This window comes from Loxodonta africana, chromosome 9, assembly GCF_030014295.1.
Source record: "Loxodonta africana isolate mLoxAfr1 chromosome 9, mLoxAfr1.hap2, whole genome shotgun sequence".
Classification (NCBI taxonomy): domain Eukaryota; kingdom Metazoa; phylum Chordata; class Mammalia; order Proboscidea; family Elephantidae; genus Loxodonta; species Loxodonta africana.
Window position 1 is genome coordinate 96,147,739 of NC_087350.1, and position 15,972 is coordinate 96,163,710.

Genomic DNA, 15,972 nt, shown 5'->3' on the forward strand with positions numbered 1-15,972 from the left:
CATTTACTTAGTGCTTGCCATGTATCAAACACTTTTCTAAGTTCTTTACATGCATTAACTCATTTAATTTTCACAATAACCTTATTTTATATAATATTATGTAATAACAGATACTAATTTTTATCCTCATTGTAATTACTTAACACAAAGGTTAAGTAAATTATACAAGGTCACATAGGTGTGAATGGTGGAAGAAAAGTTTGGACTTAGGCTGTTTAGCTCCTGATTCTTCAACTATTATGCTACATTTGATTACTGTCTTTATCACCAAATAGAATATAAACACCATGAGAACAGGGGCTTGGTCTTGTTCACTGCTGTATCCCCCGGGGCCCAGAAAAATGAACTTAATCAGTATCTATTGAATGTATGAATAAGTAAACAAAACATGAAAATCGAATGTTTAAATGCTTTTGTCTTATAGAAGAAAGTAACTGGTGGTTTTGGAACAGATGAGGTATGTTTCTGAAGTTCTCAACAAAAGTTCACAGGATTGAAATAGTTTGGGTTATCATTTTGTAAAATAATAGTCTTTGACGCCAAAATTAATACATTTTTAAGATTTTTGGAATCCTCTGTATAGTTGAAGTATCATTTATCCCTTTAATAGCTTGTAAATGAAGTGCTAGCTGCAATTTATAAAGGAACAACATAGTTTTAGTCATTGCTTAGCCTGGAGGTTTGGATTCCCAAATGGAACATAGAAACATAAGGTATTTTTATTTTACATTTACCATACTTTTGAGTAGACCACAGCAACACTGTATTTAATTTGGCCTAGGTCGTAGGGTTTTTTACTGTACATTTTATTCTACCTGTTTGAGTTGCACTAAAACATTACAAGACTATTCATTAGTAATCATACTCTCATAGGATTTGTTAAAAGTGGCAGAGCACTAAGTTCTTCCAAGCGTTATGGTCCAAGTAAAGTAACTGTTTAAATTATGATATATAAGGAAAATCAATAAACTTAAAAGGTCTTTTCTTTTCCTCAGAGTTGTTTTGGTGTTGGTTTAGAAAATCAAGGAGGTTCTTGTTTGAAGGTTTAATTTTGGGGCCAGGCTTTTGTAAAGAACAAAATATAACCTGCATATTAGGCACTTGGGGTAGCCCATAGAATAAAAATGTTCTGAAAGTCTTAGCTTAATGGTTAAGAGTAAATGATTTAGAATCAGAATGGTGAGAATTTGATTCCAGACCTGTATAGGCAAGTCACTTCCACTTTGTGAAATCTGGCATCTTTTGTAAAATGCTGATGATAATAATAACACCTACTTCTTAGGATCGTTATGGAGATTAAATGAGATGATGCATGTTTGACGCCTGGCACAAAGTAACCAATAAATATTGGGGTTTCTTAATTTAAGACTATCTCCACCCAAATTCCCTGTTGTGCTGCCATTGAATGGCCAAGTTAGAGTTAAATAACCATCAGATAATTTGTTAATTAGACTGGCATTATATATGGGAGAGCCTGCCCATACCCACATGTGTGTATGTGTGCTGTAGTCTCACTGGCGTGTTGACTGCTGATTTCTGTGCGATTGGGATTCTATCACTAACATGCCACAGATGCCCAAGTGATGATTTTCAATGGGATGAGTTTCATTGTCCAGGTCTAGCCTCTCTCGTTTACAAGATTTCCCCCTCTATCTTCATCATTGAAAGGGCAGCCTGACATCATGGAAAATGAAAAGAATTCACACACTTATGGCTTAGCTCCAACTACTGGCCTCAAAAAAATACATTCCTCTTACCCAATCCAAAGTTCCTTCTTATGTTTTATTAGTATCTCCTGTACATTCTACTCTGGAAACCAGGAGACTTGGGATAGGCATGTTTCCAGGCCTGCCCCTAGCTTGGGCAAGGCACTTAACTTCTCTGGTTCTCCAATTCCTTTCTGGAAAAAGGTGGAGTTGGGCCAGTATCAAGAGTGTTATGTCTGGAGAGGACCCTACAGATACAACCAAACTCAACCATCTTATCAAGAAGTATCTAAGTTTTCTCTGAAGTCAACCATATAATTAGAAGTCTGTGTATATGTGCACACATTCATATATGTATATCTCCTGAGATATTTAGCAAAAGCTAAAAGGTTTTCCTAATTAGCAGGCACTATTTTTTTTTTTTTAATCAAGTGGAAGACTGCGTGGTGCCTAAGTACTTGTTTGCTGCTAAGATCTTGTATCCAAAGGCTGCCATGTGTCATGACAGCAAGCTTGGATTATTCAGCAATTATAATTGAAGTTCAGTATAATTCATTATATAATGTGAACTTTTAAAAGATTAATTCCACCAAAATTAAATCAAGAAACTAGGGCATTATAAAAAAAAGGCTAACACAAGAAAAACAGCTATGTCAGTAGCTTATAGAGATTGACTAAGATTTGAATCATATCCAGTTCCCCTTAGCCAAGCAAGGACCCTCACCACTGACTCACCACTGTCACAAACACACTGATACATCTTATACATTGGATTTCTGATCATGTGGCCCAGTGTTGGCAATTCTTGGATTTCTGTGCACTAGATGATTCTCCAGGACTAACAGCCTATGATTTTAAGTCATAAATTATCCAAGTGTTTTCTCTCCTTGATTCTTTTTAAAAATAGAGCTATTGAAAAATATAAACCAATTCCCCCTTTCATCACTAATATGCTCCTTCAATCTCAGGTATATTATCTTTTGACCATTGAGAGCAAAGTAAATTGTTCTAACAAGTGAAAACAAAAATGTAGAACGTACAGGAGATACTAATAAAACATAAGAAGGAACTTTGGATTGGGTAAGAGGAATGTATTTTTTTGAGGCCAGTAGTTGGAGCTAAGCCATAAGTGTGTGAATTCTTTTCATTTTCTGCTAGTTGTTTATGAGAGTTAGGATTATATTACTCCCCTGCATTAAAAACAAAAATAAAACAAAAAACTATGATAGCTTTTCTGTAGAATGAAGTTGAAATTTCTCAGCCTGCCCTTCAAAATGCTTCACAGCCCAGCCCCAGACACTTTGTTTCATATGTTATTCCCTTCTATGCGCTCTCCCTCTAGCACCCTAGAGGTTCTCATAACTCCCAGAGCCCCTGTGTTTTCATACCTCTCTCTCTTTACTCAGGCTGCTCATGTGCCCCTTCTTCTCTCCAGTCAGCCTGACAAACCCCTCACCATTCTTCAAGATCCAACTCAAAGTTGCCTATCTTCATAAATCTCTCTCCTTTCCTGGGCAGGAAGTATCTCCCTCACCTGTACTGCCATACAAAGCACTTTGAATGACAGCATTATTCACACAGTGCTATAGTTACTGCTCCACACTCTCCTTCTACCACAGCTACTCTCCCTGGGGCAACAACAACCAATGGCGTGGAGTCAATTTTGACTCATAGAGACCCTGTATGGTTTCCAAGGCTGTAAATCTTTACGGAAGCAGACAAGCAGCCGATTGCTTTAACCACTGTGTCACCATGGCTCCTTTCTGGGGCCAGGGTGATGTTTTAATTTTTATGTATATTTTAGCATCTAATAAGGGGCGCTGGTGGCACAGTAGTTAAGAGCTATGGCTGCTAACCAAAAGGTCGGCAGTTTGAATCCACCAGCTGCTCCCTGGAAACCCCATGGAGCAGTTCTACTCTGTCCTGTTGAGTTGCTATGAGTCAAAATCGACTTGACAGCAGTTGGCTTGGCTTTTGGTTTTTTGGCATCTAATATAGCAAACCTGGGTGGCACAAATGGCTATGCGCTCGGTTACTAACTGAAAGGTTGGCAGTTTGAATCCACCCAGAGGTGCCTCAGAATAAAGGCCAGGTGATATACTTCAGAAAGATCACAGTCATTGACAACCTGATGGATTACAGTCCTACTCCAAAACACATGCAGTCACCATGAGTTGGAATTGAATCAGTGTCAAGTGGTTTACCAGGTTTTTAGTTTTTTTTATTATTTTCTAGTTCATAGTGCATGCTCAGTAGAAGCTTGCTGAAGTGAATAAAAACACAGTACATGTATGGCAAGAAGAAGGGAAATATCCCGATATTGATAAAATACATTATCTTTTCATTTATTGTATATAATTTGGAAAATATAAAAAGGAGGAAATAAAATTCATAACCCTACTCCCTCAGAGCTAATCATTGTCAACAGTTTAGTGTATATATTTCCAGTTAAAGTATACTTTTAAAAGGATCTTTGGTATTTAAAATTAGAGAATTACCTTCCTAGCCTAACAGATTATCCTAACTCTTGACTTTGTTGTTTCTCTCTTAGCTCACAGAGAGAATAATCATTCTCTTTGTGGTCATCACCAGTCAAGAGGAAGTTCAAGAGAAATATGTGGTGTGTGTTTTATTCATCTTTTGGAATCTATTGGATATGGTTAGGTAAGAAATAAAAAAAATCTCTTGAAATAAAGCCAGATTTCTTTCTACAATGAAAACCGTACTAACTGCTAACATTTGGTTATTCTGAATGAAACAGAAAAACATAACCCCTTTTCAAATTATTTTATCTTAATATGGAAATGTATTTTTAGTGCTTCCCATAATGGGCATATCAAAGATAATGAAAACCTACCGTGATTTTACAAGAGCAAATCAGTGCATTCAGGATTCTAGCAGAAGGCTTGGCATAACACCAACTTGGAAAAAACCTCACAGCTGTTTGCTAACGAAAGGCATTCCTCACAACTGCTTTAGTACATGTTACTTTAATAAGAAAGGCAGAACTTTTATTATGCCTGCGAATTCAAAAATACTTTAAATTTAAATGTAGGGGCTCTCAAAAAAAACGAACAAAAAAAAAACGCACTTCTACAATTTTGTATACCATTTCAGGGTTCAGATGACTAACTGAAGCCCTTCGTGGACCCCCTGGGAGCCTTGCCCCTGATAGGCTTCAGTTTCCTTCTAGTTCTAAAACTTTGCCATGAGACCATTCATTGTGTAAAACAGTCCCCTTGGCCCAGTGGCTCACTTTTTTGCTTTCACAGATGAGAACTGCCCCTCCCACTTGGAAGAGTTGATGTGCATAGGTAACAAAAGAGGCCTAGAGTTTTAGTTGAGGTTATGTAAATTCTTTTTTATTACATTGCCAGTCACTTAGCTGGATTAAAATATATCTGAATAAAGGGTTAAGCCCTAGAGTGAATTAGAATATATTCTTGAATTAAAGTGACTATAATTCTTTGTAATAACTTAGTTACTTTTCATCTTTAACTATAGCTTTGTAGACTTGCGGCAAACTTCCTGGTCATGACACTGGATCCTATTCTTGGGATCAGGGCTTTCTGATTTACTGTTCTCGGGGATGCCTGACTTGGTGTCTCTTCAGTCTCATCTATGCTTAATAGACTCATGGGAGAACAATACTACTTTGTGATATTATTTGGGAATTGAGAGTGGTAGCATAGTGTCATGGAAGGACATTGGAATGTAGAGGCAGAAGATCTTAGGATGAATCCTATCTCTACTACTTACTTGCTGTGTGACCTTGGGAAAATTCCCTAACCATTTTTTTACAGAACAGATTTATTGAGATATAATTCATGTACCATAAAATTCACTTTTTTAAAATATGTAATTCATGGTTTCTGGTATATTCACAGAGTTGGGCAACCACCACCACTATCTAATTTTAGAACATTTTCATCATCCCAAACAGAAATTTTGTATGCGTTAGCAGTCATTCTCCATTCCTGCCTCCTCCCAGCTTGTGACAGCCACCGATCTACTTTCTGACTATATAGATTTGCCTAGTCTGGATGTTTACATTTCACATAAATTATAAACATGGCCTTTTGTGTCTGGTTTCTTTCACGTTAATGTTTTCAAAGTCCATCCACGTTGTAGCATGTATCTGTACTTCGTTCATTTTTATGGCTGAATAATATTCTATTGTATGGATATACCATGTTTTGTTTATCCATCCATCAATTGATGGGCATCAGGGTTATTTCCACCTTCTGGCTATTATGGACAACGCTTCTATGAGATCTGTGTGTAAGCTTCTGTGTGGACATGTTTTCAATTTTCTTGGGTACATACCTAGGAGTGGACTTGCTGGAGACCTAACCTTTTGAAACTCTATTTTTTTTCCTCTGTAAAATGGGGGTAGGACTATCTTCCCAACCTACCCTAGAATGCGTTTTTAAAAAAGGACCAAATGAGAAAATGTAGTAAAATAAATGAGATAATGTGGTAAAAGAACTTTTAAGCCCTGATATGTAATACATATGAACAGGATTAATGAGCACTTAATTACACTTAATAATAATAATAAGTGCCGATTAATCCTGTCACACGTATTGTTTTTCTTCCAGGTCAGCCAGTGCACATTAATGTTCTTAATCCTTGGTTGAATATTATCTTCCTAAATGAATCCTCCACCAAGTTCAATGTCCTAAGTGAAAAGTATTCTCTTTAACATCTGAAAGTTAACTTAATGACACCCCTCTGCTCATTCCCCAAACCCTTCCCTGTCTTCCTGGGTTTGTAGCCCAAAACTTCTGAATAGTGTTTTTTTTTGTTTTGTTTTTGCTTCTGGCCACCCCTAGTAGCTCAGCAGCCTGTGTCTGCTATTTCCTGTGATTACTGAACCCTCTTTCTGTCCTCAATCTCCACACATTCATATTTCCTGGTTTTACAGTTCTCAATATACAAACATGATCATGCTAATCCCCACCATTACATAAGAGAGTCCTTTCTTCAGTTTTCAGAAAAAGAGGGTACAAGGAGGACAGTATTTCTCCATGAACAGAAAGTAGTTTCACAGGATTCCAGGTACTTTAAGCCTTGATATGGCTTGATGTCTCCTAAAGATTCCATCTTGGGATTTCTCCAGCCCCTTTGTAAGTGAGATCTCCCTGTTACTATCACCACAGAGCTCAGAAGGGGGCTCCCTCTTTATGCTGCCTGTCGTAATGTTCTATCTGACTCCCTTCAGTTACACTCTATTTCTTGAGGACTTTCAATCTGAGAAACATTTCCTAAGACCACACTGAAGAATGATCATCTGTTTTGCTCCATAAAGACAGAATTTCTGAGGAGACGCTTTATGATTGCCTTTGTAGAAACATAAAGTGTCATGCCAATCTATCTTTAGGTGCTGCATCTTAGACTGGTAAAGATCAGAAAGTTGGATAACATGCCATGTGGATGAGGGCTGTTGGTAGGAGTGCACAATGGGGCCAAATATTCTGAAGGAAAATTCTGAAATACGTACCAAAACTTTAGATGCACATTCCCTTTGATCAGTCAGTACTACCCTGGGAATTTATTTTACAGGTAGAAAGATATAATTATACCTGTGCACAAAGAACTATGTTCAAGGATATCCACTCAGAATTGTTTGTAAGAGCAAAAAATTGGAAATACTAAATGCTCAGCAGTGGGGTCCAGCTTGAATGAATTATGACATACTTCCATGTAGAGGAATCCTTTTTAGCAGCTACATAAAAAAAAAAAATAGTGTGAGGCAAATCTATATGTATCGCTATAGAATAATCTTCTAAGATATAGTAAACAAACCAAAAACAAGGTGTAAGACAGCATGCATAGTATGCTATGTTTATGTGAAAAAGGGGACTGTGTGTGTATATATTATCTATACACGTAGACATGCATAAGTATTTCTGAAAGAATATTTAATAAACAGATATTGCTCATTGCCTCTGAGGAGTGGAATTAGGGTCCTGGAGTGAGAGGAAGATTTACTTTTCTTCATTCATGTTTTCAAGGTTTTTTTAGATTGTTTTTGCATTGCCTATTCCAGTGTTTCTCTCAATCAATAGCGTCAGTATCACCTGGAACTTGTTACACATGCAAATTTTCAGACTACACCTCAGTCCCACTGAATCAGAAACTCTTGGATAGGGACCAGCAATTTGTGCTTTTCCAATCCCCTGGATGGTTCTGATGTATGATCAAGCCTGAAAACCACTGGCCTATTCAAAGAAATAAAAAGATGTAGACTCTTTCATCTATTACTAAATCACAAAGAATGTGTTAAAAACTGCCCACTGTGTCCTGGAACCAGCTCCCAAGGCTAGTTCTTTAACTGATCACATAAGATGGATAATTACATAAGCAGAGGGATGCCAAATAAGGGTTTGAAAGTCACAGTTTTGTTTTTGAAATTCATTCCCTAGGTATTTATAAGTATGCCTATCTTAAAAAACTAGCTGCTTGCTGTATAAAATGGGATTGGCTTCTCAATGAAATTGAAGTCACTAATCAAGAAAACTTGTGACCGTAATGTCCTGGGGATAAGTTACATTCTGGCTTTGTTCACCTCCGTAATTATCCACGGGCCATTCCATAAGACATGCCAGACTCACAATGTCCCTCCATTTTTCACCTCTTTTCCTGCTTAAATTATAGAAAATAAAGTACGTCATCTGCACACTTTTCAGTTTTATTCGTGCATTTAATTATAGTAAGGTATTTTCTTTCCCTGTTATTTCCCAGAAATCAGCAGCAAATGATGTTGATGAGCTCTCTGTCCCCTTTCAGGTACACCTATAGCATGTTATCAGTCATAGGAATCTCCTATGCTGTCCTGACGTGGCTCAGCCAAACACTATGGATGCCGATTTATCCCCTCTGTGTTCTCGCTGAAGGTAGGAAAGCAATGACTTGCTTTATTGCATACTGACTAATGCAGTCTAGTTATAATGGTTTGCTAAATTTTTTGATGATTAAATTTCTATTTTTGCTATTGTTTATCTCATTCAATATATCTTTCCTGGTGTATTTCCCTTGATGCAAAGATGCAAAGCTTCAAGCACCAAAGTTAGAGGGGGAGGCAGCTCCGCACAACAGACAAAATACTGGACCAGGACTGAGGACCTCTGAGTCCTGGTCCTGAACTCCATTACCTCAGTTTTGGGTTTGGGGTAAATCATTTAACTTCTCTGAGTTTGCATACTCATTGGAAGGGGGTTTAACATTTATTGATTCTGTGGTTTTTACTTTAATACATAGGAATTCAGTTCCCTCTGCTCAAATACTCTTCCCGCTTAGCATCTGCCGTGTATCCTACTAACTTTACATCAGTCGTCGTTTTCTCAGGGAAGCAATCACTGACTTCCTCAACTAAGTCACCTCCCCCGAGTACAGCATCATGAATCTCTCTTTTATAGGACCTGTCTCAGTTCTAATTCAACGTTTGTATGTTTCTTTGATTAATGTCCATCTTCCTGACTAGCTTGTATGCTCCATGAAGGTGTGAGGTTGGTTGTCTTTGTTTCTTTGCTTCCTTGCTTCTCTCATGCAGCCAGTATGCACGTTACATAAACATTGAATGAATTATCGAATAAAATATGAAGCAGACTAATTCTTGAGCCTACGTGTCAACCTAAAAAAAAAATCAAATAATTGCAAAGAGGTTATTTGGGAAATATTTGCTCCCTTCTGTAATGGATTTGACAGCCTGGTAGAAAGCTTTCTGAAACAGACATGATTAAAGTTTCCGAAACTGAAGGCATGGAGCAATTAAGAAAGCATGTTAAGGTAACTAAGGGAAAACGTAAGGAACAAGATTGCCCATAACATGATGGTGATGTTGGCAATAATTGTAAAGTGTATAAAGGCCAGTATATAAATTATAACCCCATGTTTTCTATCTACTGATGATTAGACAAAAGAAAAGGAGTTTAAATCATAGTAAAGAATTCTTGAATTTGTTTTCAGAAGGAAGAATTATTAAATTTTAGAATGGACTATACCAAGAAATTCTGGAGAATAATCTTGAAATCCATAAAAAACTGATGGCCTATTTATTCGAGTTGAAATCCCTCACTCATTGAAACATTTATTAAGTACATTCCTTTGTTATAGCCTATGAAAAATATTATAAGGAATATATAAAGGAATAAGGTAGAAAGATGACTAATCCCTTCCTAAAAATAAGGGAGGAATAAATGGATAGAGAACTTTTCCTTTCTTGTTATTCCACAATTTCAAGCGTTCCCAGAAAAGCCATGTTCCTACATGTTTGCCATATGACCCATATTCTTTTATTAAATTTAGATTCATAACTTTTCATGCCATTAAAAAGTAAGATATATACAGAAAAAATTCTGGAAGTGTAATACGATAAAATATCAATAGTGATTAATTCGGAGTGGTGGAACATGGGTGACTGTATTTTTATCTTTATACACAAATGGTTAAGCACTCAGCTACTAACCGGAAGGTTGCTGGTTTGAATCCATCCAAAGATGCCTCAGAAGAAAGGCCTGGTGATCTGCTTCTGAAAGATCATAGCCACTGAAAACCCTAAGGAGCACAGTTCTTCCCTGAAACACATGGTGTCAACATGAGCTGGAACTGACTTGATGGCAACTGGTTTAGAAATATACATATATCAAATGTTCCAAAGTATAAAAATATGCAGTTAGGAAAACTTACTCAACTTCTGATAACTGTAATTTCTTTCAATAACTATAATTTCCCGTCTAATAAATATGACAAAAACCAAGTTCATATAAATAACTAAATCAACTAATTGTACTGGTAAAACGGTAGAGACTTAGGTGCAGCCCAGGAACTCGTTTATGGCATGCCTTGGTGCTGCTCATACCTCTGCACTGTCTGGCTTCCACACCTGTGGATACCTGGGGGCAGACAGGAGGTAATCAGATAGACAGGAGGCTCACTGTGCATTTTTCCTCCGTCTCTCTTTTTATTTTAAACTTTTAATTTTGAAATAATTTTAGACTCACAACAAGAAGTTTCAAAAAATAGTATAGTGTTCCTTTGCCCAGCTTATCCTAATGGCGACGCCTTATATAACCTTAGTCTGTTATCATTTCATGAAATGTTATCACAAATCTATACATGAGATAAACTTCCATAGAACCTCCATCTCTTTTTATCTGACACAAGCTTCCTCCCTCAAAATAATTCAGGCTGGCATCTCTCCCAGTGTTCATTGAGGGGAGGAGTAGCAATTCCAAGGTCAGTTAAAGGAGGAACTGCTGGGTGTCTTTGTTGCCGAACTGGTTTCTTTGTTGCAGAATTTCTCAGAATCTCTACTGTTCTACCGTGCTAATGTGTGTTATGAAACTCCAAGAAGAAAATACCGTGTGCGGCATTTTCCAAATTCATTTGTCCATTACATCTACTTGTAGCTAATGGGACAGGTGTTTTTTGAAGTACCATTTTAAGAAACTGTAGGCTATTTCTATGTAGGCGTAAGAAAGTATAAGACGGACAAAAATTCAACAAGTCACATTGCCGTAACAGCCTTGCTAATTTAGTCATTCAGCAGATTTCCATATTAAACTGTAGCTTTAGCTAAAGGATTCGCCAATCGCCACAAAACTGTCCTTACCAAATTCAAAATATCCTTCAGCTACGGAGACTCAGGCAGGTATCTCGTAACAAGTTACAGAAGAAACTTTTTTTTTTTTTTTTTAACACAGCATTTGCCATCTATCAGTCACTGCCTTATTTTGAATCATTTGGTACTTACTCCACCAAGCTGCCCTTTGATTTATCCATCTATTTCCCATATGTGCTGAAAATATATCTCATGATGCTCTTTATAGGTAAGTGATTTTTTTTTTTTTGGTCTGTTTTGATTTGTTTTTGCTTTCTTCCTGTGCTCTTTGTTTTGTGCTGCAATCTACCTTAATGGACAGGTCTGTGAACACAAGAGACCAAAGAAACCTGATTTTGTTAGTAAAGCACCTGAAAATTATGCTTTTTGTAGTGCATCAGATCAATTTTATTAGCAGAAAATGTAACTTGCATGATGTATGAAATATAGAAATAACCGTGGACACAGGCATCTATCTATAAACAAAACCTAGATATCACACTAAGTATGCCTGGGAATTTCTGGTCTTTTCACTTACATGTATTTTGTGTCTTATCCATTTGGACTCACGTGCCAGTACTTCCTGCCAAGCGAATGGAAGTACACGCTAAAGGCTCAAGAAAACTTTATGGAACAGAAACTTACCAATGAGAAAATTTAATGGATTAACTTAAATTTCTTACCAGAAAATTAGGAAAAGACTTCGATTATTAAATTTTAGTTCCTCAGCTCTGTCACAAATCTCCAAGATGTTTCTCTCTAAGAGCTAACAGATAGCAAACATACCAGAATAACATGTATAGAGAGAAGATAAACGTGAAACTTTAGCGGTGGTAGAGAGAGCTACCCCAAAGAAAGTTCCTTACATTACATTAAATAATAATAATAATGGGAGAAGAGTTTGCTTTACTTCCCTCTCTGCAGAAAATCTTCAGTGAATAACTTCTTTAAGCGTTGCAGCTGAGAGTCTCGCTCAGTGTCTTGTCCCTGGCATCCAGGCAGCACTCTGACTATATTCTAAACTTTGAGTCTTTTCTAGGGAAATGGTTAATGAACCTTACTTACTTTTGTCACTTGCTTCTCCATGTTAGGCATGTATTTTACCTACAGTCATCTGTACTCAGAAAGAAGAGATGTCCTTGGAGTCTTTCCCATCCCGAAGAAGAAAATGTGAAGCCCAGCATTCCAGCGTGACATAAGAAAGGATGGGCTTGCGGATTTTTTTAAATACAACAGAGGAAGCATTCTGGCGGGAAAATACCTAGTATTTGACGACTGTGACATGAGATAATTGCATATCCCTCAAAGACTCTAGACGCACCATTGTATGTGTTTCTCACATACTGTATTTTGAAAACATAAAGTCTGCACAACCTGCTTCACCAAAGCTGTGGATTTTATACAAGTTACATTTATATTATGTGAAGCCTGATTATCTTCCTATAAGGTGAATAAAAAATAGGAGAGTAAATTGGTGTAGATTTAGTTAAATTGGGAAACCAAAGTTGATAACTAATACCTAATTACATCTATTCCTTTTCAGGAATAGAGTTCCCAAGTTGCAGCAGACCTGTAGGAGGGAGGGATGTAAACTCTGCCCTGCAGTTGTCCAAATACCATATTTTATAGAGAGCTATCATTGTCTGCAGAGCTAACGATGCAACATCCACCTTATGCATTAGCCACAATTAGGAAATGAAAACATTTTTCTAACTCTGAAAGAATATTCATTAATATCACATAAGTTATCTGGGTTCTGATACATTAAAACAGGACCTTGATGAAAATAGATCAAACTTTTGGGAAATAGACAAATAATGCCCCTTATCTTTTTCTTTCTTTTTCAAATCAGGACATACATCCCTTACAGGGAGATAAAAGGCACAAAATTATAGTAAATCATTTGCAATAGGCAAGAAAATTAAGAACTAGTGATATTTCAGATCATTTATTAGTGAACTCTTATCCCTAATTACTACCCAAAGTCAGCACTTACTGTTCTGAATGATGCTACTTTTCTTGAAAGAATTAGAGATTTTATTATCCAGTGACTATATAAAAAGGGTATTAAGTATATTGCCACATAAGAACTAGGTAATAAAAATGTACTTAAAAAAAATTGGCAATCTTATTGCCACTAAATAAAACATTTGAAAAGAAATAATTGATACTTGATATCTATAAATTTAAGGTCATAGCTGGAATTTTAAAATAAGAAGTAATTAAGTAAAATTATCCTTTTAAAAAGCTACATTTTATTTTGCTTTTAAAGCTGCTTATTTTACTTCTAAATAATTTTTAAAAATTACTAAAAGCTTTAGTGTGCAAAGAGAATAGAATGCCTTTGCAAAGTTCGGGTAATTGAGTCTAGCTTCCTGCGAATAAAGGTGGTTACATACACTGCTGAATTATACATCTAGAGTTACTGAAACGAAGAACTAGAGAAACTACAATTTACTGGGTAATTATAAGAAATTAAAATTTTTGTTATTAAATAATACTTTAATTTTTAAACTAGATTACCTTAAGAACTTTCCTACTTCTTAAAATTAAAGACCAGGAAGAAAAACAGATGAATTTATAATTGTTATAATTCTGAAGTAATGATGAGGGTTGACAATAATTTGAGATACACGTAACTGTAATGTAATATAAAAAATAAGGAGTCCTGGTGGCACAGTGATTAAGCGCTCAGCCGCTAACTGAAAGGTTGGTGGTTCGAACCCACCAGCCACGCCAAGAGAAAGATGTGGCAGTCTACTTCCAATAAGACTACAGCCTTGGAAACCTATGGAGCAGCTTTGCTCTGTCCTAGAGTCACTATGAACTGGAATCGACTTGACGGCAATGGGTCTGGTTCGGAATAAAAAATATCTATAATTTCTATTGTTTACAAAGTCACAGGTGATTATAAATACTGTGGTTGGTTGTCTACATTTATAATTGAAAGAAATACTAAATTTCATTAGAGGCTAGTGAAAATAAAGATATAGTTTTTCCCCATTTAGGTTCATGCTCCCCCCTCCCCCGCCCCGGTTAAGAGATCCAGGTTTAATGAAGTTGAGACAGAAAATATCCAGTTCATAGGATGTTACTCAGATTCCAAAGTTGAATTTTTTTGGCTGTTTTTTTAACTGTAGAGCCATCAAATCGCCATTTCATTTTGTACAGTATATACGAAGGCTTTGTTTCTCAAAATCTAATTAATATAGATGAAATAGGAACCATTAGATATTTTGAAAGCATAAGATGTAACTTTTTAAATGATCTTTTTTTTTTTTTTTTTTTTGGAATTTTAAATGCCGAGTTGCCTTGTCTGAAGTTCCAAGTAATGCAAGCTAAGGAAGAATAATCAACATCACTAGAGCCTCTGGTACTGAGAAAAAAAAAAAAAAAAGGATGAAACTGTATTGCATCAAAACTGCTTTAGAGAATTTATCACTCAGCAAAAGTCCACTTAAATTATACAAGTAATATCATCAGAACCCCTGGGCTTTTTCTTTATCAGAGTAGTTGAATGAAGGCAGTAACTAACATTTCTTCCAAACATATCCATTCAGTGTAGATGAGTTCTATGCTACTCCAGTATGTTTTTCTAAGAAAACCTTATCCTGGGCTCATCATGTTTTTGTTCAACAAACAGGTCAACCTTAGGCTAGTGGGTTAATCCCTAGTCTGTGGCATATACATGCCTACTTTCATTCAAGAAACACCTTGTGCCTACAATGTGCCAGGCACCGAGTACCACTATAAAGCCTTTACCAGGCCTCCTGCAAACAAGTTCATTACTAAAGAATGAAACACATCACAGTGAAGTCCCTAACAGAAGTTAACTTTTTTTTTTAACCAGACCTTATTCTGACTACCCTTAAGTATCACAAGAACCATATTTTTTTTAGAAATTGAAGTAGATATACAAACATTAGTTTCTAAAATGTTTCTCCAGAGAAAGAACCTTATATATATTTAAGCTTGTGTGTAGAGAAAACACATTTACACCTTATTGTGCTAAAGTATAAAAAACGGGGTCTTCTGAGAGAGGATGTGGTATAGAGATAGAGCCCTATATGTAATTAGAGATCGAGCTCCAGTATTTTACTAAAAGACTGACTCTCAAGTTCCAGTTTCCTCAGTTGCCCAAGTTTGTTTTGAAGCACAAATGAGGTATGCAAAGTATACCTTTGTGAATTATAAAGGGCTATAGTGTTTTTGTTTTTTTTTTATAGTGTTGTCATGAGTCAGTATCGAGGGCAACGGGTTTGGTTTGGTGGTTTTGGTATACAGAAGTAGTGCATTTATAACATGTTCCCTAAATACCTCCCTGTATTATTAGGTGATGGTTTACTGATTTAAATTTTCTGAATATAAGTTCATAGGGGCATGGATACCATCATGTCTTGTTCACTTTGTACCCTAGGACTTTGTATGGTGGCATGTAGTAGGCACAAAACTGTTTGCAAGGAATGAATAGCAACTCTGGCTTTATGAATTATTACACTACATGCAGGAAAAAAAAATATTTGAAGCCATCTATCAGATTAAGTGTTAAGTTTTAATTATATCTGACTAATCTCAAAGGGTACCTCATGTTCAGAAGAAATAATTAAAAAAAAAAAACTTAGATAAATATCTTTACTTAATGTGCTGGAATATTATCATTGT

The 15,972-nt window shown here is 36.3% G+C and overlaps 2 protein-coding genes across 7 annotated transcripts in view; one reads left to right on the plus strand and one right to left on the minus strand.

The window, feature by feature from the left end:
* The window catches only part of HACD4 (3-hydroxyacyl-CoA dehydratase 4), a 32,543-nt gene that overhangs the window by 13,545 nt on the left and 3,026 nt on the right, over window positions 1-15,972 (plus strand). The window contains exons 4-8 of one of the 4 annotated variants that reach the window (XR_010322853.1): window positions 425-457; window positions 4,258-4,370; window positions 8,499-8,605; window positions 11,414-11,539; window positions 12,402-12,757. Coding sequence is in view for 3 of the 4 variants with exons in the window: in XM_064290446.1 (XP_064146516.1) it covers window positions 425-457; window positions 4,258-4,370; window positions 8,499-8,605; window positions 11,414-11,539; window positions 12,402-12,484 (462 nt within the window). In the remaining variant the exon portion in view is untranslated. Of the gene's footprint in view, window positions 1-424; window positions 458-4,257; window positions 4,371-8,498; window positions 8,606-11,413; window positions 11,540-12,401; window positions 15,966-15,972 lie in introns of those variants that run through there. The other 3 variants (XM_064290446.1, XM_064290448.1, XM_064290447.1) reach the window with 3 other exon arrangements.
* The window catches only part of FOCAD (focadhesin), a 324,750-nt gene continuing 310,537 nt past the window's right edge, over window positions 1,760-15,972 (minus strand). For 2 of the 3 annotated variants that reach the window (XM_064290441.1, XM_064290437.1), the window contains exon 44: window positions 1,760-10,285. In XM_064290441.1, the coding sequence (XP_064146511.1) occupies window positions 10,266-10,285 (20 nt within the window). In that variant the 3' untranslated portion in view covers window positions 1,760-10,265. The remainder of the gene's footprint in view (window positions 10,286-15,972) is intronic. The other variant, XR_010322852.1, reaches the window with a different exon arrangement.